The 26965-nt window shown below is 53.8% G+C and overlaps 1 protein-coding gene across 1 annotated transcript in view; it reads left to right on the top strand.

Moving 5' to 3' along the window:
• The first annotated feature begins 4354 nt into the window (after positions 1 to 4354).
• The window catches only part of CDK14 (cyclin dependent kinase 14), a 75950-nt gene continuing 53339 nt past the window's right edge, over positions 4355 to 26965 (top strand). Inside the window, exons 1-2 of the mRNA XM_029070873.1 lie at positions 4355 to 4650; positions 11222 to 11253. Of these exons, the coding sequence (XP_028926706.1) occupies positions 4542 to 4650; positions 11222 to 11253 (141 nt within the window). The 5' untranslated portion in view covers positions 4355 to 4541. The remainder of the gene's footprint in view (positions 4651 to 11221; positions 11254 to 26965) is intronic.

Here is a 26965-nt window from a genome sequence, read left to right as displayed (position 1 = left end):
TCTTCCCAGCCAAATCCTGTCCTTCCCCTGATTTTCCCATCACTGAAGACGGCACCACCATCCTTCCTGTCTCACAAACCCATAATCTTGATGCTATCCTTGACTTCTCTCTCTCATTCAACCCACATATTCAATCCATCACTAAATCCTGTCGGTCCCACCTTCACAACATCACTAAAGTACACCCTTTCCTCTCCATCCAAATTCCTACCACATTAATATAGTCACTCGTCCTATCCCGTCTAGATGACTGCATCAGTCTCCTTGCTGTCCTCCCAGCCTCCCATCTCTCCCCACTTCAGTCCATATTTCACTCTGCTGCCCAGATCATTTTTCTACAGATATGTTCAGGACATGTTTCCCCATGTTTCCTCAAGAAACTCCAGTGGTTGCCCATCCGCCTCTGAATCAAACAGAAACTCCTCACCATTGGCTTTAAAGCACTCAGTCACCTTGCCCACTCCTATTTCACCTTGCTACTCTCCTACTACAACCCAGCCCGTACACTTTGTTCCTCTAATGTTAGCCTCTCTCTATGTCTCTATCTTGCCTATCTCACCACCAACCCCTCAACCGCGTTCTGCCTCTGACCTGGGATGCCCTCCCTCTTCAAATCTTACAGACACTCACTCTCCCCTCTTTCAAAGCCTTACTGAAGGCACAGCTCCTCCAAAAGGCCTTCCCTGCCTAAGCCCCCCTTCCCTCTTCTCCCACTCCCTTCTGTATCACCCTGACTTGCTCCCTCTGTTCTCCCCTGAAGCCTGACCACAGTTATGTACATATCTGTAATTCATTAATTTATATTAATATCTCTCTCCCCCACTCTAGATTGTAAGTTCCTTTTGGGCAGGGATTATGTCTGTTTATTGATGCTTTACTCTCCCAAGCACCTAGTACAGTGCTCTGCACACAGTAAGCGCCAATAAATACAATTGAATGAATGGAGCAAGGGCCTGGGAGTCAGAAAGACTTGTGTTCTAGTCCTGCTTCCACCACTTGTCTTCTCTGTGACCCTGGGCAAGTCACTTAACTTCTCTGTGCCTTAGGTATTTCATCTGTAAAATGGGGACTAACACTTTGAGCCCTATGTGGAACATGGAGCATGTCCCACTCGATAACCTTGTATCTACCCCAATATTTAGAACAGTGCCTGGCACATAGTATATGCTTAACATAAATCATTTTAAAAAAAAGGAGTTGGGGTGATACCTGGAGGGAACCACGGAGTCAAACTGCTACCATCCTGGTACCAGCTCCGGTTTTGCCTTGGCTAGACTGTTCATGCATTCATTCATTCATTCATTCATTCATTCATTCAGTTGTATTTACTGAGTGCTTACTCTGTGCAGAGCACTGTACTAAGCACTTGGAATGTACAATTCGACAACAGATAGAGACAATCCCTGCCCAACAACGGGCTCGCAGTCTACAAAGGGTAGACAGCTTCCTCGCCGGTTTTCCAGCCTTCAGTCTCTCACCCTTCAAATCTCTATCTGGCTACTGTTGAATGGATCATCTGTCTCCCTGAAGCATGGCTTCGGCTTCAAGGCTGTCCACCAGCTGGGCTGATCTTACCTTACTCCTCTGCTCTCTTCACCCTCTGACTTCATTCCTTCCAAGCCAACTCTTTAACAATGCCTCTCTCTCAACTCTCCCACCTCCATTCTCTCGCTCACACTGGTCTCCTGGCTTGGAACTCCCTCCTTCGCTAAAACTGACAGACCTCAGCTCTCCGTACACTCAAAACCATAATAAAATCTTACCTTCTCCAACAAGCTTTCCCTGATTAATTTCCCAGACCCCTGAGCCATATCAGGCCTTCAGCCATTTCTAACACTAGATTGTAAAATCCTCGAGGGCAGGGATTGTGCTTACCTACTGTGCTCTCCCAAGCCCACGTGCTAAATTATTATTAAATTCACTGCAACCACCCAGTCGGGCCTCAGTTAATACACCATTACTACTGCTGCTGCTGAGTAGACCAAGCATGTCCCTGCCCTCCAGCTCACAATCTCAGGAAGCCACAAAGTGGCTTTTATTCTAAGATTAAAATCTGAACACCGAGATGCAAACTTCCTCCAAATTCAACAGGGCCCCTCTCCTTGTCCTGCCAGCACCACAGAGCCCGATGACTCAGGATTACTAGAATTCCTTTCTATTCACCAAAAGTTTTGGCCCAAATGCACTCACTGAGCTCCTCCTCTCTCCACCCCTAAGGGAGATTCACATTCCGCAACCACAGTCCCCTCTCCAGGCTAGCTTCCCTTAGCTATTAAGAAAGATAAACAAACCCCATTCCCGCCTCACAGACCCTCAACCTCTGTCAAGCCAGCTCTTCCTCCAGCCTTTGGTAGAACACAATAAAAGAAGACACAATTTCTACTCAAAAGGAATCTAGTGTGGAGCCAGACATGAAATAATTGACAAATAAGAGAAATATAAAACGATACATACAAAACTGCAGTGGAAAGTGGTGAGAACCCAAGTGGTGAGACGAATGTGTCAGGGTGCATGTCTGGGTGTATGCATGAGTTTGGGTGTCTCTTTTGTGAGTGGTCTGGAGTACGTGTGTCTGTGCCAATGTGTGTGTGTATGGGTGTGTAAGTGTGTCAACTCCCCCCTTCCCTTGCGGGTGCTGCTGGAGCTACCGTAGATTAATCGATCATATTTATTGAGTGCTTACTATGTGCAGAGCACTGTTATAAGTGCTTGGGAGAGTACAGTTCAGCAGAGATGGCCTACAGATTCCCTCCTCACAACGAATTTATAGTCTATAGGATGAGCTTACATATGTGTTTGTAACTATGGCATTTGTTAAGTGCTTATGACGAGCCAGGCACTGTACCTAACGTTGGGTATTCATTCATTCATTCATTCAATAGTATTTATTGAGCGCTTACTATGTGCAGAGCACTGTACTAAGCGCTTGGAATGAACAAGTCGGCAACAGATGGAGACAGTCCCTGCCATTTGACGGGCTTACAGTCTAATCGGGGGAGACGGACAGACAAGAACAATGGCAATAAATAGAGTCAAGGGGAAGAACATCTCTTAAAAACAATGGCAACTAAATACAAGCTAAGGGTAGATACAAGCTAAGGGTAGATAAGCTAAGGGTAGATACAAGCTAATCAGGTTAGACACAGTCCACGTCCCACATTGGACTCACAGTCTTAATCCCATTTTAAAGAAGAGGATATTGAGGTAGAGAGAAGTAGAGTGACTCACCCAAGGTCACACAGCGCACAAGTGGCAGAAGTGGAACTAGAACCCATGTCCTTCCGACTCTCACTAGGTCATGCTACTTCTCATGTTTGTGTGGGGTATTGGAGTGTCTGGTGAGAATAGGTGATGAGAGGGAGAGGGAGAGAGAGAGAGAAGGAGGAAAGGAAAGGGAGAGGGACACTGTGAGCCCATTATTGGGCAGGGATGGTCTCTGTTGCCGAATTGTACATTCCAAGCGCTTAGTACAGTGGTCTGCACATAGTAAGCGCTCAATAAATGCGATTGAATGAATGCATGAAAGTGAGGGAGAGAGGGAGAAGGAGAGAAACAGAGAGAGAGAGACAGAGCAGAGAGTGACAGGGAGGGAGAGAGGAGGGAGGGAGGGAAGGAGAGGGAGGGACAGAGAGGGAGAAAGAGAGAGAGAGAGACGACAGAGAGGGGGAGGAAGGGGGGGAGGGAAAGAGAGAGGGAGACAGGGAGGGAGAGAAAGAGGGAGACAAGGAGGGAGAGGGAGGGAGAGAGAAAGGGAGAGGGAGAGAGAGACAGGGAGGGGGAGGGACAGAGAGGGAGGGGAAGAGGGAGAAGGAGGGAAGGAGAGGGAAAGAGAGAGAGAGACAGGGAGGGGGAGAGAAAGAGAGAGGGAGAGAGAGAGGGGAGGGAAGGAGAAGGAGGGAGAGGGAGAGACACGGAGGGAAGGAGAGAGAGAGAGGGAGAGAGAGGGGGAGGGAGGGAGAGGGAGAAGGAGGGAGAGACAGAGAAGGAGCGAGAGGGAGGGAGGGAGGGAGAGAGAAAGAGAGAGGGAGGAGAGGGGGAGGGGGGAAAAGGGAGGGAGAGGGAGAAGGAGGGAGGTGGGAGAGGGACAGAGAGTCGGGGGGATTAGGAAGGGAAGGGGGGAAAGCGGGGGGGGGGGGGGGTCCGTAGAGCGAGTGGGCGTGGCCAGAGGTCCGGGTCTGGCCAGTGGCGGCGGGGCTTGGGGGCGGGGCCTTCGGGGGGCGGGGCCTGCGTCCGCTTCGGGGCCGGGAGCAGCCGGAGTGTGGGCGTCCGGAGGCCAGGCCGGCCGGGCCGGGGCGGGCCGGGGCGGGCCGGGGAGGGGAGGCGAGGCCAGGCCAGGCCAGGCCGGACTGGACTCGCGAGGGCTGCGGGGGTCGGGGGCTCCGGCCGCCGGCCGCTTCCTTTCCCGTGGCTCCGGACGCTGAGGACGGGCTGAGGACGGGCCGGGGAGCGTCCGGGGAGCGGAGTCCGGGGAGCGTCCGGGGAGCGAGTCCGGGGAGCGTGCGGTGCTGCCCCCGCGGGCCCCCCCCGCCCCGGCCGCCCGGATGTGCGAGCTGGTCGGGGCTCAGGCCGGGGGCCGGGGGGGCGGCGGAGCCGGCGGCGGCGGCATGAAGAAGTTACGGAGAACTTTGTCCGAGAGTTTCAGCCGCCTCGGTGAGCCCCCCTCCCCACGCCCAAGTGACACCCCGACCTTCGCCCAGGACGGCGCCCCCCGCCATCGCCCATCGCCCCCCGGGACGGCTCACCCCCCGGCTCCCCGCCATCCTCCCCCGGGACGGCTCACCCCCCGGCCCCCCGACATCCTCCCCTAGGACGGCTCACCCTCCAGCCCCCCCCCACCAGGAGAGCTCCCCCCCGCCCCCCCGCCTAGGAGAGTTCACCCCCCCATCACCATCCCCCCATCACCGCTCCCCCTCCATTCCCCTCCCCCACCTGGGAGAGCTCTCCTCCCCCCACTTAAGAGAACTCACTCCCCCATTCTCCCGACTTAGGAGAGCCCCTTCCTTCCCCCCCCCCACCGGGGAGCCCTCCCTCCATCCTCCCCACTTAGGAGAACTCATCCCCCATCCCCCCGCACTTAGGAGAGCCCCTTCTTCCCTTCCCCCCGGGGAGCTCTCCCCCATCGCCCCCCACTTAGGAAAACTCACCCACCCCCTCATCCCCCCGCGCTTAGGAGAGCCCCCTTTCGCCCTCCCAGGAGAGACCACCCACCAACCCTCCGCCCCCCCGACTAGGTGAGGCCGACCCTGGGTCCCCCTGCCCCTCGGGAAACTCAGCCTCCACCCCCTTCGCGCCTTCCCCCCTCGCCCAGACAGTGCCACCCACCCTCGGGCCCGACAGGCAGGCCGCTCTGCCGACCCTTTCCCCTTTCCCCTTCCCCCTCCCCCTCCCCCAGCCCCCGGCCGCGCCCCCCACTCCCGGGGACGTTGAAATGCTTGTCGGGGCGGCCGCTGGGGGCTGCACCGGGGGAGGGGGGCAGGGGCGGGGACAGAGGGCTGTGTTCTGCATTTGCTCAGGGGTGGGGACTGGGGGGGGGGGGAGGAGGAGGAGGGTCACCCCAAACCCAGTTACCCCAAATCCAGTTACCCCAAACCCATCCTCAGCCCCCCCACCCCCCTCCCGCCGCCCTGCAGGCTCGGGGCGAGGAGGGTTACTACCCCCAGGCCTATCCCTGTAGCCACCCCACTCTCCCCACACACTCCCACCAGCCTCCAATTCCTTTAATGCTGCCAATAAAAAAAACCCAACCAGAAACTCTTGGAAACTTGAGCGGAAACTAGAGCCCCTGGCTCGGTAGCTTGGGCTCCGGCAGAGGCCGCCGGCCCTGGTGGTTTGCAGAAAGTTTTTTGTATTTTTTAACGGCATTTGTTAAGCGCTTACGATGGGCCAGGCACTGCATCGAGCGTAGGGGTAGATACAGAGTAGCTGGGGGTAGAAAGTTGAAGGACGACAGTAGCGGCGTCTCTTGGGGCCTCGTCGTCCGAACAGCCTTTGGGCCCGGGGAGCCGGTCCCATGGTCGGAGAGCCAGAGCGGCCGGCCCCGTGGCCACAGCCCCGCTGGGAGGGACCCAAGCCACCCCTCCCTCTTTGGCCTGGCTCTTTGTGCCCGATCTCCAGCTGTGGCAGTGGTCAGCTTCGACCGTCCCTTCCGAGGGCCCCCGTGGGGAGCGGTCGGGCAGACCGGCGGTCTGCAGCAGCTCCTGAGTTGGGCGCTTCTCCCCGGCCGTGCAGCAGGAACTGGGGCAGTCTTTGTCCTGTCCTGCACCCCATGGGCATGCCGTGACACCCCCCGGGAACTGAATCACCAGCTTCCCCCCGCCGCCCCCGGCCATAGGTCGAGGTCCAGTCTAGAGCAAACATGTATGGCCCAGGTCTAGTCCTTCCCAAGGGCCCATATGCTTCCATCCCAGTTGGCCGGGACTGGCCGGGGACCCGGGGTTGGGGTCGGGAGGGGGGGTCTGGCCACGAACCCGGGGTGGCTGGCCGGGGACCTATGGGGGCTGGCTTGGGCCTGGGTTGCTTGTAGAGAGCCGTGGAAACTGGAAGCATAGTCCCCTCCGAGCCAAGAGTGAAAAGACATTCAGCCCTAGCTGAGCAGTTGCTAGCAGGGGTGGCCCTGGTGTGCACTCTCCCCACCCCCCACTTCCCCACCCCCTCTTCCATCTGATGCTCAGTAAGGCATGGAGGCAGAGCCTGAGGAGGAGTTAGAGGAAAAGGACCTGAAAAAGCAAGGGCCGCCCCAGTCGTCCGTCCATCCTGGTGAAGGGAGTGAACTGTGACTCTGGGTGGCTCCCCAGGCCTTGAGTACCCTGGCTGAGGCCAATGGGCCCCTGCAGAGGCCGGGCAGGGCCCAACACGCTGCCTGGTGAAAGGAGAAAGGGATGAGACGGTCTCGGGTGCTTCACCATCAGCTCCAATGGCTCAAGTGGCCGAGAGCGACTCTTCCGTGTTGTAAAGCTGGGCTCCTGACCCGGCCGCTGCCCACCGGGGCTGATGCTGGCCACCGGCATTGATGGCCGGGGCCAGGAGAGCAGACCTCACGGCCGGCCGGAACACTGAACCAGCCGCTAGCTGCCAAAGGGAAGTCTTCTAAAGTAATTGAAGTTTAATCAATACTTCTTCATCGTGATGGTGGAGTGATCCTTCCCACCCCGGTCGGGGACAGCGGCAGTGACTCCCGAGCTCCTGTCGCACGTGACCGACCCTTCGTGGCTCGGGAGAGGACGCAGGGCCTCGCTGCCCATGCTGTGACCGTGGAGGTGGCAGTGGGATTCCCAGGGTCACTGCCACCGCCGTTCCACGGGACACGATGGTGGGCAGGACTCTCGGCATACACGCCGGTGTTGGGGGCCGGGCCTTGCCCCTTGATTACGCAGAGAACGGGCATATGGTTTAGCCCCAAATCATGCCCCCAGGCAGGGGAGGAGGGAGGGTGTCCACAAATATTCCCCACCCCTCACCGTTGGGTTTGCCACCTGGGAAACAGTGTAAGTAGAGGGAGGCCCTCCTCTGGACTACTACTCTGGGCCTAAGGTCACGTGTGTCCTGGCACTGGCTCTGGCCACGGAGAGACATGTGGTCTGGACAGACGCCTCTCAGAGGAGGGAGCTGGTCAGGAGTCCTTCCAGTTGGCTGGGCCACCCTATCCTCCACCCCTCCAAACCACCTGCAGAGGGAAGAGGTGACTCTTGGGTCCTAATCCATCAGTGGTATATGCTGAGCCTCTACTATGTGCAGAGCACCATAGTAAGCCCTTGGGAGAATACAGTAGAATTAAGAGACACAATCCCTGCCTTCAAGAAGCTTCCAGTCTGGGGAGAGAGGAAGCTTAAAGCTATTCCAGAGCACACCAGGGGTAGCCGTGAGAAGCTCCCCGAGCAGAAATCCCGGGTTAGCGGGTCCCCGGAAACGTCAGGACTTGGGTGATTCCATCGAATGGCCCCCGGCTCGGCCAATAGACTTAACCTCTCCGGGGCCGGGCCCATGGGAGTCCACGGGAAACGGAGGCCGAGGGCTCGGAGACTGAGGTCACTCGTTCCTGAATTGAGAGGCTGTGTTCCGGGAGGAGGGACAGTGGTGGAATTTCTTTTTTTAATGGTATTTGTTAAACTCTTACTATGAGCCAGGCATTCTGGGATAATTATAAGCTAATCAGTCGCAGTCCCACATGGGCATCACAGTCCTAAGCCCCATTTTACAGGTGAGGGCACTGAGGCCCGGAGAAGTGAAGTGACTTGCCTAAGGTCACACAGCAGACAAGTGGCGGAGCTGGGATTGGAACCCCGGTCCTTCTGACTCCCTGGCCCGGGCTCTATCCACTAGGTCTCATTGCTTGACGGGTTGACCCCTGAATGCCTGGCGCCAAACTCTGTGCCCAGGAATGTACACCAGAGAAGCAGAAGGAGCTTCCGGGAGAGACAGAGGTGTTGATTATCGAGAGTATGCTTGGAATAAAAATCTAATGAACAGCTACATGATATGCACAAGAAGCAGCATAGCCTAGTGGAAGGAGCGTGGACCTGGGAGTCAGAGGACCTGGGTTCTAACCTCAGCTATGTGCCACACATCTGCTATGTGAACTTGGGCAAATCACTTGATTTCTCTATGCCTCATTTTCCTTAACTGTAAAATGGCGATTAAATCCTACTCCTTCCTATTTAGACTCTGACCCGCCATGGAACAGGGGCTATGTTAAACCTGATTGTTGTATCTACCCCAGTTCTTAGAACAGTGTTCGGCTTATAGAAAACACCTAACAAGTACCATGATACCAATTATTATTATTTCAACCAGTCAGTGGTATGTGAGTGTGCAGAGCCATGTGCAGAACACTGTATTAAGTGCTTGGGAGAATACGACACAACACGATTGGTAGACACGATCACCGCCCAGAAGGAGCTCACAGTCTAGAGGGCTGAGAGTGGTTATAAATAAAGAGGTCTGGGCTTGTGCGGGCTGATGAGGTGGGTTGACTTGGGGTGCTGGGTGTGGATCCCGGGAAGGCTTTGCTGGAGGAGGTGGTGTTTTAACAGGGGTTGGAACATGGGAAGGGTGGAAGTCCAGTGCATTTGCGAGGAAAGGGAGGGGCGTTCCGGTGCATCTGAAGGAATAGAGTGAGGGGGGAGTCCAAAGTTAGGGAGATGGTAATTACAATAATTGTGGTACTTGTTAAGCACTTACTACGCCCCAGGCACTGTACTAAGCGCTGGGGTAGATACAAGTAAAGTGGGTTGGACATAGTCCCTGTCCTACGTGGGGCTCAGTCTTAATCCCCAGTTTACAGATGAGGGAACTGAGGCACAGAGAAATGAAATGACTTGCCTAAGGTCACCCAGTAAACAAGCAGTGGAGCCAGGATTAGAACCCAGGTCTTTCTGACTCCCAGGTCCGTGCTCTGTCCACTAGGCCATGCTGCTTCATGAGAAGATGAGAGAAGAAAGTGAGCCCCTCCCGACCCCAAACCCCGAGGGGTGGAGCAGATGAGCACGGGGCTGGGGAGGGATGGGAGGAGGGAGCCGACAGGAGGTGGGGAGAGCCTTGCCTTGCCTTGTTGGCCCTCCAACTCTGTCACAGAGTTGTTGCTGAGTGAAGATCGATGACTTATTGTTGATCAGACCCTATGAATATGCAAAGCGAGAGCCTGGTTCTACCAGTGCAGTGTGGAGAAAGCTCTTTCTGTGGGCTCTCAGCGTGGCCTGTGCCGGCCGCTCTACCCAGGCTCCGTCCGGATTCTCCAGGGGACGGATTGCGCTTTGGCTGGGCGTCTCGGGCTGGCTCAGGGTCATCCTCTGGATGTCTGCCCCGGGCCCACAAGCTCCACCACATCCAGTCAGCTGTGGTGGGGCTTTCTGCTCCATCTGGCAACTGGAAAATCATTTTTCCCGGGCATCCTGAGGATTCTTAGAGACTTTAGTTGGGTAGCTGGCAGTCTGTCCACCTGTCCGCCTGCCTGTCTATGTGTCCGTCTGTTTGGGCCTTTCTTCCAGAGTGCTGGAAGCCAAGGTCCAGATGGTCCCTAGGACGCAGGGGGTGGGGCTTTGCTGGGGACATTTTCACAGATGGGGAAACTGAGACCCCAAGCAGTGTGGCTCCTGACTGGGCAGCAAATCTTGTGTCCAGCTCAGGGCTCCTCACTGATAGAGCCCTCCCTCCGTTCCCCCCGACTTTTCTCTCCACATCCTTCCCTCTCCCCTCTCCCATCCCAACAGAGTAGCCCTGCTCCAGACTAGATGACAGAGGTGGGGCCTTCCAGGGTCCTGATCGCCATTAGCCGTGAGCTGGCAGCTGTCCAGGTGCTGCTGACTGAGGGGTCTCCTCCCCAGAACTGCGTGGCCTAATGGATAGAGCACGGGCCTGGGAGTCAGAAAGCCCTGGGTTCTAGTCCTGGCTCCCCTACTTGTCTGCTGGGTGACCTTGGGCAAGTCACTTCACTCCTCTGTGCCTCAGGTACCTCATCTGTAAAATGGGGTTTGCGATTGTGAGCCCCGTGGGACATGGGCTGTGTCCAACCTGATGATCTTGTATCTACCCCAGCACTTAGAACAGTGCAGGGCGTGTAGTAAGCGCTTAACAAATACTATTTTAAAAAAATATATTTTATATCTATGTGTAAAAAGACATCAGGGTCCAGCACCTATGAACCACAGTGTGCAGGTGCCAGACCCTAGGACCCTGCGGGCAGGTGCCCTGCTGGCCAGCCTGACTATGGACATGTGGTTCCAATTTTGGGGCCTTGCCCAACTGGCCTCCCCTCAAGCGCTCAGTCAGTTGACCACTCAGTCGATCAATGTCAGTTAATCAGTGAAACTTATTGAGTGCTGACTGTGCAAAACAGTGGACTGAGTGCTTGGGAGAGTGTAAAAACAGGGAAGTGACATGTTCCCCGATCACAAGGAGTTTCTGCTCCAACCGGGCAGATGGAGAAATGAGCATTGATGAATAGAGGAATCAGAGTGAATGACTGAACGTGCAGGACTGAGGATGGTGTGACTGAGGACTGAACTGCTAGTCAGGCTACTGGGCTTATGCATCTCGGGGTGCTGGGACTTAATCGGAGAAGGCACGCTGGGGGAGGTGGGCAGGCTGTGGACCGCCGAGAGAGAGCTGTAATGTCTTTCCTCCTGGGGTCACAGGGTGCGACTGCTTCCTGCCCACCCAGGTGCCCAGCACTAACCAGTCTTTTCTCTCTCCCCCTCCCTCTTTCTCTCTATGTCTCTCTTTAAAGCTCTGAAGAAAGATGACACCAGCTTCGACGAGGTAGGTTCCCGGTCTTTGTCACCATCCCTTTCTTCCACATGACCTGTTCCTGCCGAGCTGGTCCTGTTGCTGCCATTTCGCCCCTTGGGCCGAGCGTCGGGGTGATTGGGGCCCACGGTCTAACAGAGGAGCCGACCCTCTCCTTAATCGGGGTTGATCTCCCAGTGGCGTCTGTGCTTCTACTCTTGTTCCCATTAAGTCTTTAGAACTGCCATGAGGCAGGGCGGTGTGGTGCAGAGACCTCAGGCTGGGGACGGTCAGGAGATCCAGGTTCTAGTCCTGGCCCCACCACTGGCCTGCTGGGTGACTTTGGGCCAGTTGCTAACTTCTCTATTCCTCGGTTTCCTCCTCTATAAAATGAGGCTCCATCCCTGCTTCCCTTCCCTCTTAAACTGTGAGCTCCAGGTGGAACGGAAACTATGCCTGGTCTGATTCGCTCACCTTAGTGCTTAGCGCAGGGCAACCACTCCATGACATGTGACCTAGTGGAGAGAGCACAGGCCTGGGAGTTAGAAGGACATGGGTTCTAATCCTGACTCTGCTTCTTGTCTGCTGAGTGACCTTTGAGGCCTCAGCTGTGAAATTGTATTAAGACTGGGAGCCCCATGTCAGACAGGGACTGTGCAACCCAATTAGCTTGTACCCACCGCAGTGCTTAATACAGTGCCTGGCACATAATAAGCGCAGCGTGGCTCAGTGGAAAGAGTACGGGCTGGGGAGTCAGAGGTCATGGGTTCAAATCCCGGCTCCGCCACTCATCAGCTGTGTGACTTTGGGCAAGTCACTTCACTTCTCTGTGCCTCAGTTACCCCCTCTGTAAAATGGGCATTAAAACTGTGAGCCCCACGTAGGACAACCTGATCACCTTGTATCCTTCCCGGTGCTCAGAACTGTGCTTTGCACGTAGTAAGCGCTTAACAAATGCCATCATCATTATTATTATAATGATTATTTAATGCCCCAATTATTGTTCTTATTCATCGGTTCTTTTGTGAACTAGAGGTTCCGGGCTCCAATTGGCACCCCCTTCTGGCTGTCTGGGCATTGGCAGCCTGCCACAGCTCCTGGCCCATCCTGTGCCTGGAGGCAACTGTTCCCCGCCGAGCTGACGGGTCAATAACATCTCCGAGCTTCCTGTCAGACAATTCTCAGGCCAAAGCACTGGCCGGTCGGGCCTCCCGACTCCAGACTGACTCTTGACTGTGGGTTGGGACCAGGCCAGGACACGCTGAATGGCTCATCTTGCCCAGCGTAGGGTGGTGGCCTTCACTGGGGCGTCTCCGCTCAGAGCGGACAAGGCTGGAGAAATGGTGGACCTGGTCCCCCGGTGGAGAGCCGGATGACGACGTTGCACCAGTCCTGTGACCGATCGCTGTTTGATTCTGAGGCTTACGTTCCGGAAGTATACATCGTCCCTGCATCCTGTGGAGCAACCACAGTGTTGGCTTGTCTCTCTGAGTGCAGTTCCTCGCCTGGGACGCCAGGCAGATGACGAAGGTGCAACCCCAATCGCCCCTTGGGTACGACCTCGCCAGAGAACTGAGTCTGCACCGAGCGCACCGAGCTGCCCCGGGCCACGGCTGACCCGGAACTCTAATCGGCCTTGCTTGCTACCGATCAATCTCTGTGAAGGCCTGAGCGACCTTTTCTTTCCTTTTCAAGTGCCGTTGCCTCAAAGTAAAGTGAAACCGTGTTGGGGTTTCGTTGAGTATGTTTGCTACACAGTGCAATTTCCTTCTGTTTGAAGGGGAGAAAATACGACAAGGTTGTGGGGCTCCTGACGGGGCCAGGCTAGTGCCGGTTCCAGAGCTGCAGGGGAGCGGGGTTGGGCAGTGGCGGGGAGGGGAGGTGCCTGTTTTTTCTTAGTTCACAGGGCCATTTCCGGGCACTGGGGAGTGCACGGTTGAAGTAAAGGGTGCAGTCCCTGCTCTCTTGGGCTTATGTTCTAGCTGGCCTCAAGCCTTCCTGCTTCGAAGCCTGTGCTCCCTTGAGCAGGCCAACCCATGTTCTCCCTGGCAAGTGTCCTGGGGCTTCCCTCTGCCTCACTCTCACTCGTTTTGGTCCATCTCCTGGCCCGGGAGCCTCCTCGAATCCCCGTGTCTGTTCACTGTTGGGATGGGACCTGTCCAGTCTCTGGGGTCCAGGATGGCTCTGCCGACCTGGCAGGTTTTCCCGAACCGCAGGAAGGTTTGTGCCGGTCCCGCTTGCCCCGAGGCCGCGGGCTGGCCGGGTGGCAGCTCTCCATAGTGGCACTTGGCCAGTGGGGTGTGCCTCGTGGTCTGCGGTCCCTGGGATAACCCCGGCCACAGCCAATCAGACTTCTAGGGCTGGGGGCAGTCGGCTTTGGGGATTGTCCTACTTGTCCCCTGCCCTCCATCCTCACCTGGTTGAGCACCGCCAGGGATTCTGTCATCTTTGGGGAATGGAGATTTGGGGAGCTGAGCTGACTCCACTGGGCAGGGCCTGGCTAGACTGGATGGCTGTCGGCGGTGGGGGCAGGGTGGCGGTGTGCGTGCACATCCGTCTCCTGCTGAGTTTCCCTCTCTCCCCATCCCCTCCCTGTCTCCATTGTGGTGACTGTCTGTTGGCCCCCAGGACTGTTCCCTGAAGCTTATGGGAGGTCAGCGGATGATGACAATGACGGTGGTCAGAAGGTTGAGATCAGCAAGAACTCGTCTGCCCTGTGTGGCTGACCATTTCCGTAATAATAATCATGGCATTTGTTAAGTGCTTGCTCCCTGTACCTCAATCTCTTCTATCTCGTCATCAATCCCCTCACCCATGTCCTCCCTCTGGCCTGGAGTACCCTACCCCTTCAAATCCGAAAGACCACCACTCTCCCCACCCGCAAAGCTTTATGAACATCACATCTCCTCCAGAAGGCCTTCCCCCATTAAGTCGTCTTTTCCCATACTCCCTCTCCCTCCTGCGTCACCTAGGCACTTAGCTCCTTGTGTCACTTAATAATAATAATAACAATGATGGTATTTGTTAAGTGCTTACTATGTGCCAAGCACTATTCTAAGCCCTGGGAGAGATACAAGGTAATCAGGTTGTCCCACGTGGGGCTCACAGTCTTAATCTCCATTTTACAGATGAAGTAACTGAGGCACAGAGAAGTTAAGTGACTTGCCTAAAGTCACACAGCTGATAAGTGGCGGGGTAGGGATTAGAACCCACGACCTCTGACTCCCAAGCCCATGCTCTTTCCACTGCCACACTGCTTCTATTGCATTCCCCCACCCCCAACCGCTTGTGTACATATCTGTAATTTATTATAATGTCTCCCCCTCTAGACTGTAAGCTCTTTCTGGTCAGGGAACCTCTGTAGCAACTCTGTTGCATTGTACTCTCCCAAATGCTTAGTGTGGTGGTCTGCGCACGATAAATCCTCGGTAATTGCCATTGATCGACAGTGATTCCCATTGAGGAAGTGAGTCTTCTGGTGGGTGGGCCCAGGAATGTGATCCTGGACTGTCCTGACATCCCGCCTTCTTTCCCGCCCCCTCTGGAGTTCATCTGTGGTGGAACCCTCTTGTTTCTGCCCCCTTCCCCACCCCGTCAGCACCAGTCTCGCTCTGCGCCCTGGTGAATTCCTCCGGGGGACCGAGCCCTGCCGTAGCAGAGAGGGTGGCTGGAGCTTGGTCGTGGCCGGCGCCCGCTGCCAGGCCCTGTCCCCGTGGCCATGTGCCTGCCTCTCGTGGTGACTGCTTAACCAGTCGATTTTAGGTTCTCTTTGTCTCCTTTGTTTTCTCTGACCTTCCCCCCAACCCGGGTGTGTCCGGGACAGGCTCCTTCAGCCAGGAGCTGACAGGCACTGAGAGATTCTGTGTGTTGGCCCCTTCCTCTGGCTCCTGGGTAGGTGCGGTCACCCGTGGGCATCCACGGGCGGTGGGGGGGAGGGGTGTATGGGGGGGGGCGGGTGTCACGTGGAGATGAGGAGAAGAAAGCCCGTTTCTCAATACCCGCCTTTCTAGGGTGGGAATTCTTGACTGTGCTTCTCAGCTTCCTTTTAAAATATTACCACGAGTGGTTCGCTTGCTTCTGGATGGTTTTTCTGAGGAATGATTGGGCTTGCCAGGATCTCTCCTATTTAGTCTGATGGCCCCAAATGGGACAGGGATTGTGTCCAACCCTATTAGTGGATATCTGGCCCGGCCCTTCAAACAGTGCTTGACACGTGGTAGGCACTTAACAAATACAAACATAATGATAAAAATTAACCATCATAAATCCCTGACTAATTCAGTGCTGGAAATCGGCTGACAGCGAAACTCGAATGTGAGGTTCCAATCTGGGAATGGACCTTCATTTCCATTTAAAAGTTGGGAAAAAGTGTTGTTTTTCAGCATTGTAAAAATGTCCAGAAATCTCCAGAGATAACCAAGGCTTGTTTCAGATGATTATTTGCCGTTTTTTAAATGACTTCGAAGCAACTTCTTCATAGGTGAGGATTGATGAGACAGCAGGTGAAAACAAGACAGCAGGTGAGGATGAGAAAGAAGGTGAGAAGGTGTCATCGGAGCGTGTGACTCCCTTCTTACAGTCTCTCGCAGGGTGGGAGACACTAAAATAAATGACAGGTAGGGCAAAGAGCGGCTGTTAAAGAGATGGATACCAGTGTTGCGGGGTGGGGGGAGCCCCCAAGTGCTTAGGGCGAAATGGCAGTTGAGGGAGGTTCATGGCGGACGGGGGGAATGAGATGAATCAGGGAAGGCCTCCTGGAGGAGGTGCGGTTTTAGTAGGGCATTGAAGATGGGTAGAGTCGTGGTCTGTCTGACATGAAGTGGGAGGGAGTTCCAGCAGGGAAGGAGGGCGCAGACAAGGGGTCAGCAATGGGAGAGCTGAGAGTGAGGCATAGTGAGAAGGTCATTGTTGGGAGTCAGTGTGCGTGAGCTGAGGGGCAGTGGCAGTGGAGTGATGATAGGTAGGTAGGGAGAAAGAGCTGATGGTGAGGAGCTTCTGCTTGATACGAAGAGGGGGTGGGCTGCCGTTGGAGCGGGGATATGGGCGCAGAAAGACATTTTAGGAAACTCACGCGGGGAGCAGAGTGATGTGTGGACCGGAGAAGGGTCCGGGTCAAGGAACGGTTGCAAGAGTCTTGCCAGGATGTGGCCAGGTCCGGGACCTGTGAGATGGCTGTATGGAGGGGGCCAAGCCAGGAAGGACCGAGACTGCTGTAACTCAGACCCTGATCTCCTGATCCCCAGTTCTGTGCTCTCTGCATCAGGCCACCACCACTCGGTTATTCGGGCGCACCGTCCCCTAAATCCTGGCCCATCCCCCATGCCTATCCCAAACTGCAGGGTGTAGACACCCCATCCTCTTCTGAGGCTGAGGTCTCTCTTCCCCACCCCCGCTCCCGCCCCCAACAGATGCCCTGACAAGATGGCGTCTGTCTTGCTTAGACCCCAAGGCTCTGGTAAAAAGACTTGGAGTCTCGTTTGCCACCTGGCACGCGGATGAGGGCTGCTCCCTGAGGCTCTGCATGCTTCTAGAGCACCAACTGTAGAGACAGAGGTGCTCTTAGGGAAACAGGTTGGAGTTAGGGCACTTGTCCAGATGTCTGTTGGCCAGTCAGTTTACGATGTGTGTCCAGGAAGCAGCTGGGGTCAAGGCAGAAGTGTTTCCTGAAGTCCTCCAGAAGTTTGGGCTGCGCCCGAAGAGGCGGCCCCCAGACCCTTGACCCCCAGACCTCTGTTTCTGAGCTGGGGAGTCCCAGGTAGGCCTGGCTGTCCCATCACTGAGGGTGGAGGTGAGGGGACCTTGGCTGGGGCAATTCTGAGCAGCGCTGCACTGTCTTGGGGCTCAGGGAAAGAGGAGCTGGTTGTTGGGACAGTGGGGTGACCCCACATGGCACCCAGGCAAAGGGTCCCCACCATTAAAACCTTTAGGACTCTGGTTTATGCCTTAAGCCTGTTTGCCTGGAGCCAGCATGGCGGCTCCCCTCGGTCTCATCTCTTTTGCCGTGGATCCCTTGTTCACATCCTCCCTCCTGCATGGAACTTCCTCCTGCTACTCTCTCCATCTTCAAAGTTTTACTAAAATCGTCTTTCCTCCTCAAGGCCTTGTTTGATTAAACCCTCATTACTTCTTTTTTTTTTTATGGAATCTGTTAAGTGCTTACTATATGCCAGGCATTGTACTAAGCGCTGGGGTACATACAAATTAATCAGATTGGACACAGTCTGTGTTCCGCTTAGAACTCATAGTCTTAATCCCCATTTTACAGATGAGGTAACTGAGGCCCTCATCTGTAAAATGGGGATTAAGACTATGAGAGAAGTGAAGTGATTTGCCCAAGGTCATGCAGCAGGGACTTGGCTGAGTGGGGATTAGAACCCAAATCCTTCTGACTCCCAGGCCCTTGTTCACTAGGCCACGCAGCAGACACTTGGAGGAGCTAGGATTCATTCATTCAGCTGTATTTATGGAGCACTTACTGTATGCAGAGCACTGTACTAAGCACTTGAGAGAGTACAGTATAACAATAAACAGATACATTCTCTGCCCACAACAAGCTCATGGTCTAGATGGGGAGTCAGATACCAGTATATGGGACTCACAGTCTTAATCCCCATTTTACAGATGAGGGAAGTGAGAAACAAAGAAGTGAAGTGATTTGCCCAAGGTCACACAGCAGACGAATGGTGGAGCTGGGGATTAGAACCCAGATCTTTCTGACTCCCAGACCCATGCTCCATCCATTAGGCCATGCTGCGTCTTCATTTCCCCACCCTGTCAATCCTCTCTTCTGCCTCGCCCAGGAAGGGCATTCCTTGCAACCTGCCAGTTTGGGGTGGCAAGCGGCTCTTTCCTGTTGGTCCAGAGTCAAGAATCCATGGTGGTGTGACAACTGGCTGCCCATGTCGCCTTTTGCCTCCACATCCTATTTGGTTGCTCAAACAGCAAGGCCTGCCACGTCCCACGAACAGAGGCTCGCCTGAGCTCCTCACCATTTGCCCGCATTTTTCTTTGGGTCAGGGAGCAAAAAAGCCATCTGCCCACTTGGGCTAGAACAATGACCAACGAAGAGTTTCGCATTCTGTTTCTTGCCTTGGCCACCGATTGTAGAAGGCCCCTCTGACCCTCATAGAACCCCTATCGGCAAAGGCTGATGGAAGGGGGGCAAGGATCCAGCCGAGCCTTCTGCTGCTGGGGTGATAGCACCGTCCTCTTCGGGTTGTACAACTTCACCCAACCTCCCTCTCAACTGGCTTGTGACGTGGGCTGCTGGGCACAGGGAGGCCGGGCGAGGGAGTGTGGATGGCTCAGTGCTAACCATAATAATAATAATAATGTTGGTATTTGTTAAGTGCTTACTATGTGCAGAGCACTGGAGTAGACACAGGGGAATCAGACTGTCCCACGAGGGGCTCACAGTCTTAATCCCCATTTTACAGATGAGGTAACTGAGGCACAGAGAAGTTAAGTGACTTGCCCAAGGTCACACAGCTGACAAGTGGCAGAGCGGGGATTCGAACCCATGACATCTGACTCCAAAGCCCGTGCTCTTTCCAGTGAGCCACGCTCTCCACTCTTGCAAGCACCACTCCAGCGCGTGTCCTGCCAGCCGAAGGTGGCATATCTTGTCTCCTTGAGCCCCTCTCCAAAGTGGTGAGGGGCCAGAAGAGGTGCCCTCACAGCTCTGTTTTCATAGAGAACATGTGCTAGGAGTTCTCAGGGTAGCACTCACACCCAGGGATACGATTTCATTGTCGGCCACATCCATTGTCTTCGAACCGAGGGACAACTCTATATGCTATGTGTCTAAACTCTGGAGAGATGCAGTATTTCAGATCAGACACCGAGAGCCCTATGTGTGACAGGGACTACCTACTAAGGAAGGGGCTGGGCAGGTATCTCATCTCTCCCTCTGCTGATCCAACTTGGACCTCCCAGCCCATTCACTCTTCCCTCTCCATTCCTGATTCTCCCCCAGTGAGCCAGCTTGGACCATCTAACACCCATAACTCTCCCATCCTCATCAATCAGTGGTATTTATTGAGCACTTACTGTGTGCAGAGCACTAAGTGCTAGGAAGACGATATCCAACCTTAGCTTCACTGACTCTGCCCTCTCCTGGTTCTCTTCTTATCGCTCTGCCTGCTCCTCCTCTGCCTTCCAACCCCTAAATGTGGGTGTCCCTCAGGTCTGGATCCCTTTTTATTTTCCATCTACACCCACTCCCTTGGAGAATTCATTCACGCCCTGGTTTCAACTACCACCTCTATGCGGATGATACCCAAATCTACATCTCCAGCCCTGATCTCTCTCTTTCACTTTCTTCAGTCTTACATTTCCTCCTGCCTTCAAGACATCTCTACTTGGATGTCCTCCTGTCACCTAAAATTGAACATGTCCAAAACAGAACTCTTTGTCTTCTCTCCCAAACCCTGTCCTCCCCCTGACCTTCCCATCACTGTAGATGGCACCACCATCCTACCTGTCTCACAAGCCCATAACCTTGTCGTTATCCTTGACTCCTCTCTCTCATTCAACCCACATATTCAATCCATCACTAAATCCTGTCAGTGCCACGTTCACAATAGTAAAATCCGCCCATTCCTCTCCATCCAGACTACTACCACGTTAGTACAATCACTCATCCTATCCTGCTTAGATTACTGCTTCAACCTCCTTGCCTCCTGTCTCTCCCCATTTCAGTCCATACTCACTGCTGTCCAGATCATTTTTCTACAAAAATGTTCAGGACATGTCACCCCACTCCTCAAAAAACTCCAGTGATTGCCCATCCACCTCTACATCAAACTAAACCTCCTCACCATTGGCTTTAAAGCACTCCACCATCTTGCTCCCTCTTTCCTCACCTCCCTACTCTCCTACTACAACCCAGCTTGAGCACTTCCCTCCTCTAATGCCAACCTTCTCACTGTGTCACGATCTCTCCTATCTCACTGCTGACCCCTCGCTCATGTCCTGCCTCTGGCCTGGAACAGTCTCCCTCTTCAAATTTGACAGGCAATTATTATCCCCTCTTTCAAAGTCTTATTGAAGGCACATCTCCAAGAGGCCTTCCCAGACTAAGCCCCCCTTTCCTCTTCTCCCACTCCCTACTGGGTTGCCCTGACTTGTTCCCTTTGTTCTTCCCCACTTCCAGCCCCACCGCACTTATATATATACCTGTAATTTATCTGTGTTGATATCTGTCTCTCCCTGTCTAAACTGTAAGCGCATTGTGGACAGGGAATGTGTCTGTTTATTGTTGTATTGTACTCTCCCAAGTGCTTAGTACAGTGCTCTGCACACAGTAAGCGCTGAATAAATGTGATTAAGTGAATTGAATAAATGAATGAGAATGCAGTACAACAGAGTTGGTAGACATGTTCCATGCCCACAACGAGCTTAAAGTCTCCATCTCTGACTCTCCCCTCAGTGACCCAGCACAGACCGTCCATCACCCCTGATTCTCTTCCAGTAACCCAGCGTGGACTGTCCAACACTCCTGACTCCCCTCCATTCCTGACTCTGACCCAGCATGGAATGTCCAACACCCCTACCTCCCCCTCTTCTATCCCTGACTCTTCCCCAGTGACCCAACACGGTTGGTCCAACGCCCCCAACTCTCCTCCCAGACGCTATCATGAATACCCATCTGTAGATCTGCCCAGATCCCTCTGGGACCTGCTGATGCTTCTTCTCACTTTACCCCTAAACCCCAGCCCTGCCCTCCAAGGCTCCTTTTGCACGAGCCGGGGTGGGGAGGAGAGAGGCTGTCCGCATGATCCCCCTCTTGTCACTGTGGTCCAGGAATTGCGTAGGTGAACTCCGTTGCCAAGACCCCCAGAGGGGGCAGCAGTAACAGCATTTATTCAACAACGCTAGGTGTAGTGCACTAAACTACTGGGGATTGAGTCCCCCATCTCTTCCGGTAACCCAAGACTGGTAGGATGCATGGCTTTAGAGCTACTGGGCTGACAAGTAGAAGGCTTGTGGTGGCCCGAGTCAGAGGTATTGCCAGCGCAAGGGAAAGAGCCTACCCAGTGGGTCATGGCACACACACCCCTGTGACTGGCGAGAGCGAGGGGCTTTCCATGAGTTCAGGACGAATTCGAGTATAAAATTCCAAGACTGACTACGTTTTTACCCTTGGAGGAGAATTCAGTCAGTCTTTCCAGTGGCAGAATATAAGAAAATTGTAAGCCCGTCAAACGACAGGGACTGTCTCTATCTGTGGCCGACTTGTTCATTCCAAGCGCTTAGTACAGTGCTCTGCACATAGTAAGCGCTCAATAAATACTATTGAATGAATGAAAAGAAAATGTACATAAGTACTGTGGGGTGAGGGTGGGGAGAATACCAGGTGCCTAAGGGGTAGAGATCCGAATGCATGGGGAAGCAGAAGGAAGAGGGAGTAGGGGAAGAGAGTTTAGTCAGGGAAAGCTTCTTGGAGGTGATGTGATTTTTATTTTATTTTTTGGGTGACTTTGAAGGTGGGGAGAGTGATGGTCTGTTGGCTATGAAGAGCGAGGGAGTTCCAGGTCCAAGGGAGGTTAATCAGGGGCATTTATTAATAATAATAATAGTAGGGGTGTTTAAGTGCTTGCTGTGTGCCAAGCACTGTACTAAGCACTGGGGTGATACAAGATAATTAGGTCTCACATGGAGCTCATGATCTAAGTAGGAAGGAGAATGGATTGAATCTCCAATTTGCAGATATGGGAACTAAGGCACAGAGAAGTGAAGTGACTTGCCCAACTTCATGCTGCAGACAAGGGGTGGAGTTGGAATTAGAACCCTAGTTCTCTGACTCCCAGGCCTGTGCTCTTTTCACTAGGCCACGTTGCTTTATTGAGCACTTACCATGTGCAGAGCACTGTACTAAGCATTTGGGAGAGTACAGTACAACAGAATAGGCAGACACGTTTCCTGCCCATAATAAGCCTACAGTCTAAAGGGAGAGAGAGACATAAATATTAATAATTTACAGATATGTACATAAATGGTGTGAGGCTGAGGTGGGTTGAATACCAAATACCCAAGAGTACAGGATGTGGGCAAGGGGTTGGCGGCAAAGTAGACAAAAGTGAGGTACAGTGAGTAGGGTTTGGTTTTTTTTAATGGTGTTTAACTGCTTACTATGTGTCAGGCACTGTTGTAAGTGCTGGGGTGGATACAAGATAATTGGGTTGGACACAGTCCCTGACCCACTTGGGGATCACAGTCTTAATCCCCATTTTACAGATGAGGGAACTGAGGCACAGAGAAGTTGAGACTTTCCCAAGGTCTCACAGCAGACAAGTGATGGAGCTGGGATTAGAACCAAGGTCCTTCCAGCTCCCAGGCCTGTGTTCTATCCAGTAGGCCATGCTTTTTAAGCGGGCTGATGTTAGAGGAGCAAAGTGTCAGGTTGGGTTGTAAGGGATCAGTGAGGTAAGGTTTGATGGGGAGAACTGATTGAATGCTTTAGAGCTGCTGGTAAGGAATTTCTGTTTGATGTGAAAATAGATGGGCAACTGTCCGAGAGTTTTGAGGAGAGGGAAGATGTGGGCTGAACCTTTTTTTTTTAAGGAAAATGATCCAGGCAGCAGGCATAAAGTATGGTGTGGAGTAGGGAGAGATGGGTGGCAAGTAGGTCAGTGAGGAGGCTGATGCAGTAGTCGATGCAGGATAGGGTAAGTGCATGGATCAGCATAGTAGCAGTTTGGATGGAGAGGAAAATGTGAATTTTAGTGATGTGAGGGTAGAACCAGCAGGATTTTGGTGATAGATCTAATGTGTCGGCTGATTGAGAGAGATGAGTCGAGGATCTTGCCAAGCTTATGGGTTTGTGAGATAGAGGACATGGGGCTCACCGTCCAAAGCAGAGAAGGAGAAAAGATATATAATCTCCAGGATTCAGATGAGGAAACTAAGGCCCAGAGAAGTAGAGTGACAATATAATAATGATAAAAAATGTGTATTTTTTAGGCACTTACTATGTGTCAGGCACTGTTCTACACTGTTCTAAATGCCGGGGTAGATCCAAGATAATCGGGTTGGACACAGTCCCTGTTCCACATGGGGCTCACAGTCTTAATCCCCATGTTACAGATGAGGGAACTGAGGCACAGAGAAGTTGAGAGACTTTTCCAAGGTCACATGGCAGACAAGTGGCGGGACCGGGATTAGAACCCAGGTCCTTCGGCCTCCCAGGCCCAAGCTCTATCCAACAGGCCATGCTGCTTCTCCTCAAGACTTGCCCAAGATCACACAGTTGGCAGGTGGCAGAGTCGGGATGAGAACCCAGGTCTCCTGACTCCCTGGTCTGGGCTCTTTCCACTAGGCCGTGTTGCTTCAGGAGGCTGCCTGCTGACCCCGTTGGTTTCCTGCTTGTAAGTGGAAGCCGTGAGCGTCGGGGCAGGAAGGGGGTTCCTTCTGATCTGCAAGAGATCAGAAGTGAAATGACTTGCCTCAATTCACACTGCAGACAAGTGGTGGAGCTGGAATTAGTACCCGAGTCCTGTCTTCCAGGCCTATGCTTTTTCTGCGAGGCCACTCCACTTTATTGGGCAAATATCATGTGCAGAGCACTGTACTAAACACTTGGGAGAATACAGTATAACAGAATTGGTAGATATGTTGCCTGCCCACTATGAAAAGTAGCGTGGCCTAGTGGAAGGAGCACAGGCTTGGGAGGCAGAGGATGTGGGTTCTTACCCCAACTCTGCCACTTGTCTGCTGTGTGACCTTGGGCAAGTCACTTAACTTCTCTGTGTTTGTTACCTCATCTGTAAAATGGAGATTGACTGTCAGCCCCACCTGGGACAACCTGATTACTTTGTATCTCCTCCAGCGCTTAGAACAGTGCTTAGCACATAGTAAGCACTTAACAAATACCATCATCATTATTATTAATGAGTCTACAGTGTACAGCTGCCAGGGACCTGCACAGGTGGTCATAGACCGGCATCCTGTTCACAACCTTTCTTTGACTTCAGAGAACATTTCCTGTCCTCTCCAGGGGCCTCTGGTCAATCAATCAATCAGTGTTATTTACTGAGCCCTTAATGTGTGCAGAGCACTATCCTGAATGCTGGAGAGAGTACAGTAGAGATGGCGGACAGGCTCCCAGCCCTCCAAGAGCTTACAGTGAACTGAGTTATGCACCCTGTCCTGAGCAGCTGGGAGAGTACACTCTTAAGTTGGCAGGCACAATCCCAGGAGCTTAGAGTCTAGTGGGGGATTCACTGGGCTGCAGTCACTCCCCCAGGCCAGATGTGACCCCTGATGCTGCCACGGGACCCACCGAGCCGGCTGGCACCCAGGTGGGCACAGAGAATTCCTGGAACTCTGAGAGGCTCTGGTCGCCGGGAGAGCATCGCACATCCGCGGTGGGCATTTCTGGGAGCGCCCACCCAGTCCCGGGATGGCACGGTAACAGTGCCCGGCCCCACCTGCATTCTGGCTAGTCGGTTGCCTACTCGTATCCCCCTTCTCCACAGACGTCTCCCAGAGCTACTGGTCCAGCCCCCGACCTCTCACTTGAGCGTCTAGCCATCCCGCGTCTCCTCCCGCCTCCGGGAGGTTTCCGCTTGGACGTCCTGCTGCCACTGCAGATGCCACATGGCTCAAAGCCGGCTGCCCCTCTTCTCCCTCCCCGGCTCCATCGTGAACGTCACCACCCTCCCTGCCCTTTGTTGTCGTCATGGCCCCCTCGCCGTCTTCCAGCTCTCACTTTCATTTCATTGCTGATACTGCTGACTCTTCATACCCAACTTCCCTCGGGCCCCCCGTTTCTCTTCCTCCACCCTGCTGCTTCCCTGAGTCTAGGCTTTGGTGGGAGCCCATCACTGGCCTCCCTGCCTCCTGCTCCTCCCTCCCTCATTCATTCATTCAATTGTATTTATTGAGCACTTACTGTGTGCAAAGCACCGTACTAAGCATTTGGGAGAGTACAGTATACCAATAATCAGACACATTCCCTGCCCACAAAGAGCTAACTCCCTCCCCAGCTGCATGCTGTGAGCTGCTGCTGCTCAAGTCCTCCTAAAGTTGGCTTCAAAGCCCTTCAGCAGTTTTCTTCGTGGTACATATCTGCTCACTCCTCCCTTCTAACTATCCATCACTCTCTACTGTCCTGCCTCTGGCACCTCATCATCGTCATTGGTGTTTATTGAGCACTTACAGTGTGCAGAGCACTATACTAAGCACTTGAGAGAGTACAGTACAGCAGAGTTGGTAGGCACGTTTTCTGCCCATACCAAACTTGCAGTCTAGAGGGGTTCTCTCACTATTCCTCTCAATTGGAACTCAGCCCCTCCCTCTCCCCCTCCCCGCCGACTGTTCTACATCGGATTCTTCAGCTGTTTCATCTGACGACCCGTTCCTCCCTGTTCTGTCCTGCCCTTTCCTCCTGCTCCTTCCTCTGTCTGTCTGTGTCTGCCCGTCTTCCCCATTCCCTATTTGGTTGTCAGCTCCAAAGGCAGACCGGGCCTTCTGCTTCTGGTGCCCTCGCCCAGACCTCTGCACTATATTCTGCTCACAGTGGGTGCCCTGTCCTTACCATGGGCAAAAGGTCCATGCCCTTCCCCTTGAGCTGGCCTCCTCTTCCCCTGGAAGTCCCAGGTCAGTCGGCACGCCCCCCCCAGAGAGATTGAACAGACCTTGGCCCACCCGCAAGTACAGTGCTTCATGAAATCTTGGGGTTTCCGGGTGACTCTAGCCATTCCCAGGGCTGAGGTGCAGTTGAACCCCCTGGAGCTTCTGAACCTGGCCTCAGGGTCAGGCAGGACGGGACAGGGGAGGGGCACTTGTAAGCTGGTCGTTGAGTTGCTGCATTCAGCCAAGCCCCCGGGCTGTCGCGGTCTCTGTCCTGTGGCCGTGGATGAGGAAAGGGAGCGGGGCCGTCAGCTTGGAGCCACGGGCCGACCCACGGGGGCTGTCTGCAACAGTGGCCGGCAGGATCCCGTCTGAGGCCCGCCTGGCCATCTGTGTGCCGCGTCGACGTCCGTTTACTCTTACTTCTTGACAGCCACCCCGGGGGCTGGGTCCAGATCCAAACTTCAACTCCGTCTTTCCGATCATCTTCCCGCTCCCTGAGTGTTTCTTTCTCCGTTTATGCCTACCGGCCTACCCGGTTAGAGTGTCTGCTCCTCTGGAGCATCTGGGCCAGGGGCTCTGGCCAGCAGGCAGTGTGTGCGCCCAAGCCTCAGCTCGGTAAATCCCATTCAGTGAATGAGTGACCGTCAGTGCGATTGTGAAACAATCACACTTCCCCCTTCAAAGCCCTACCGAAGGCTCACCTCCTCCAAGAAGCCTTCCCAGACTAAGCCCCCCTTTTCCTGAGCTCCCGCCCCCCTTTTCCTGAGCTCCCCCTCCCATCCCCATCGCCCCAACTCACCCCCTTTGCTCTACCCCCGCACAGCACTTGTTTGTATATGTACATATCTATAATCCTATTTATTTACATTAATGCCTGTTTACTTGTTTTGGTGTGTATACATCTATAATTCTATTTATTTTTATTGATGCTATTGATGCCTTACTTGTTTTGATGTCTGTCTCTCCTCTTATAGACTGTAAGTCCATCATGGGCGGGGATTGTCTCTCTTTGTTGCTGAATTGTACTTTCCAAGCATTAAGTACAGCGCTCTGCACACAGTGAGCGCTCAATAAATACGTTTGAATGAATGAATGAATGACTGATTGGAGTAAAAATCCCGGTCAATGAATGAATGACTGATTGATTGACAGAACTGGAGTTCTGGAG

The sequence above is a fragment of the Ornithorhynchus anatinus genome, chromosome 8 (genome assembly GCF_004115215.2).
Source record: "Ornithorhynchus anatinus isolate Pmale09 chromosome 8, mOrnAna1.pri.v4, whole genome shotgun sequence".
In the NCBI taxonomy this organism is placed as follows: Eukaryota; Metazoa; Chordata; class Mammalia; order Monotremata; family Ornithorhynchidae; genus Ornithorhynchus; species Ornithorhynchus anatinus.
The sequence above is the reverse complement of the archived record's forward strand: the minus strand, read 5'-3'. Positions and strand labels throughout refer to the sequence as shown.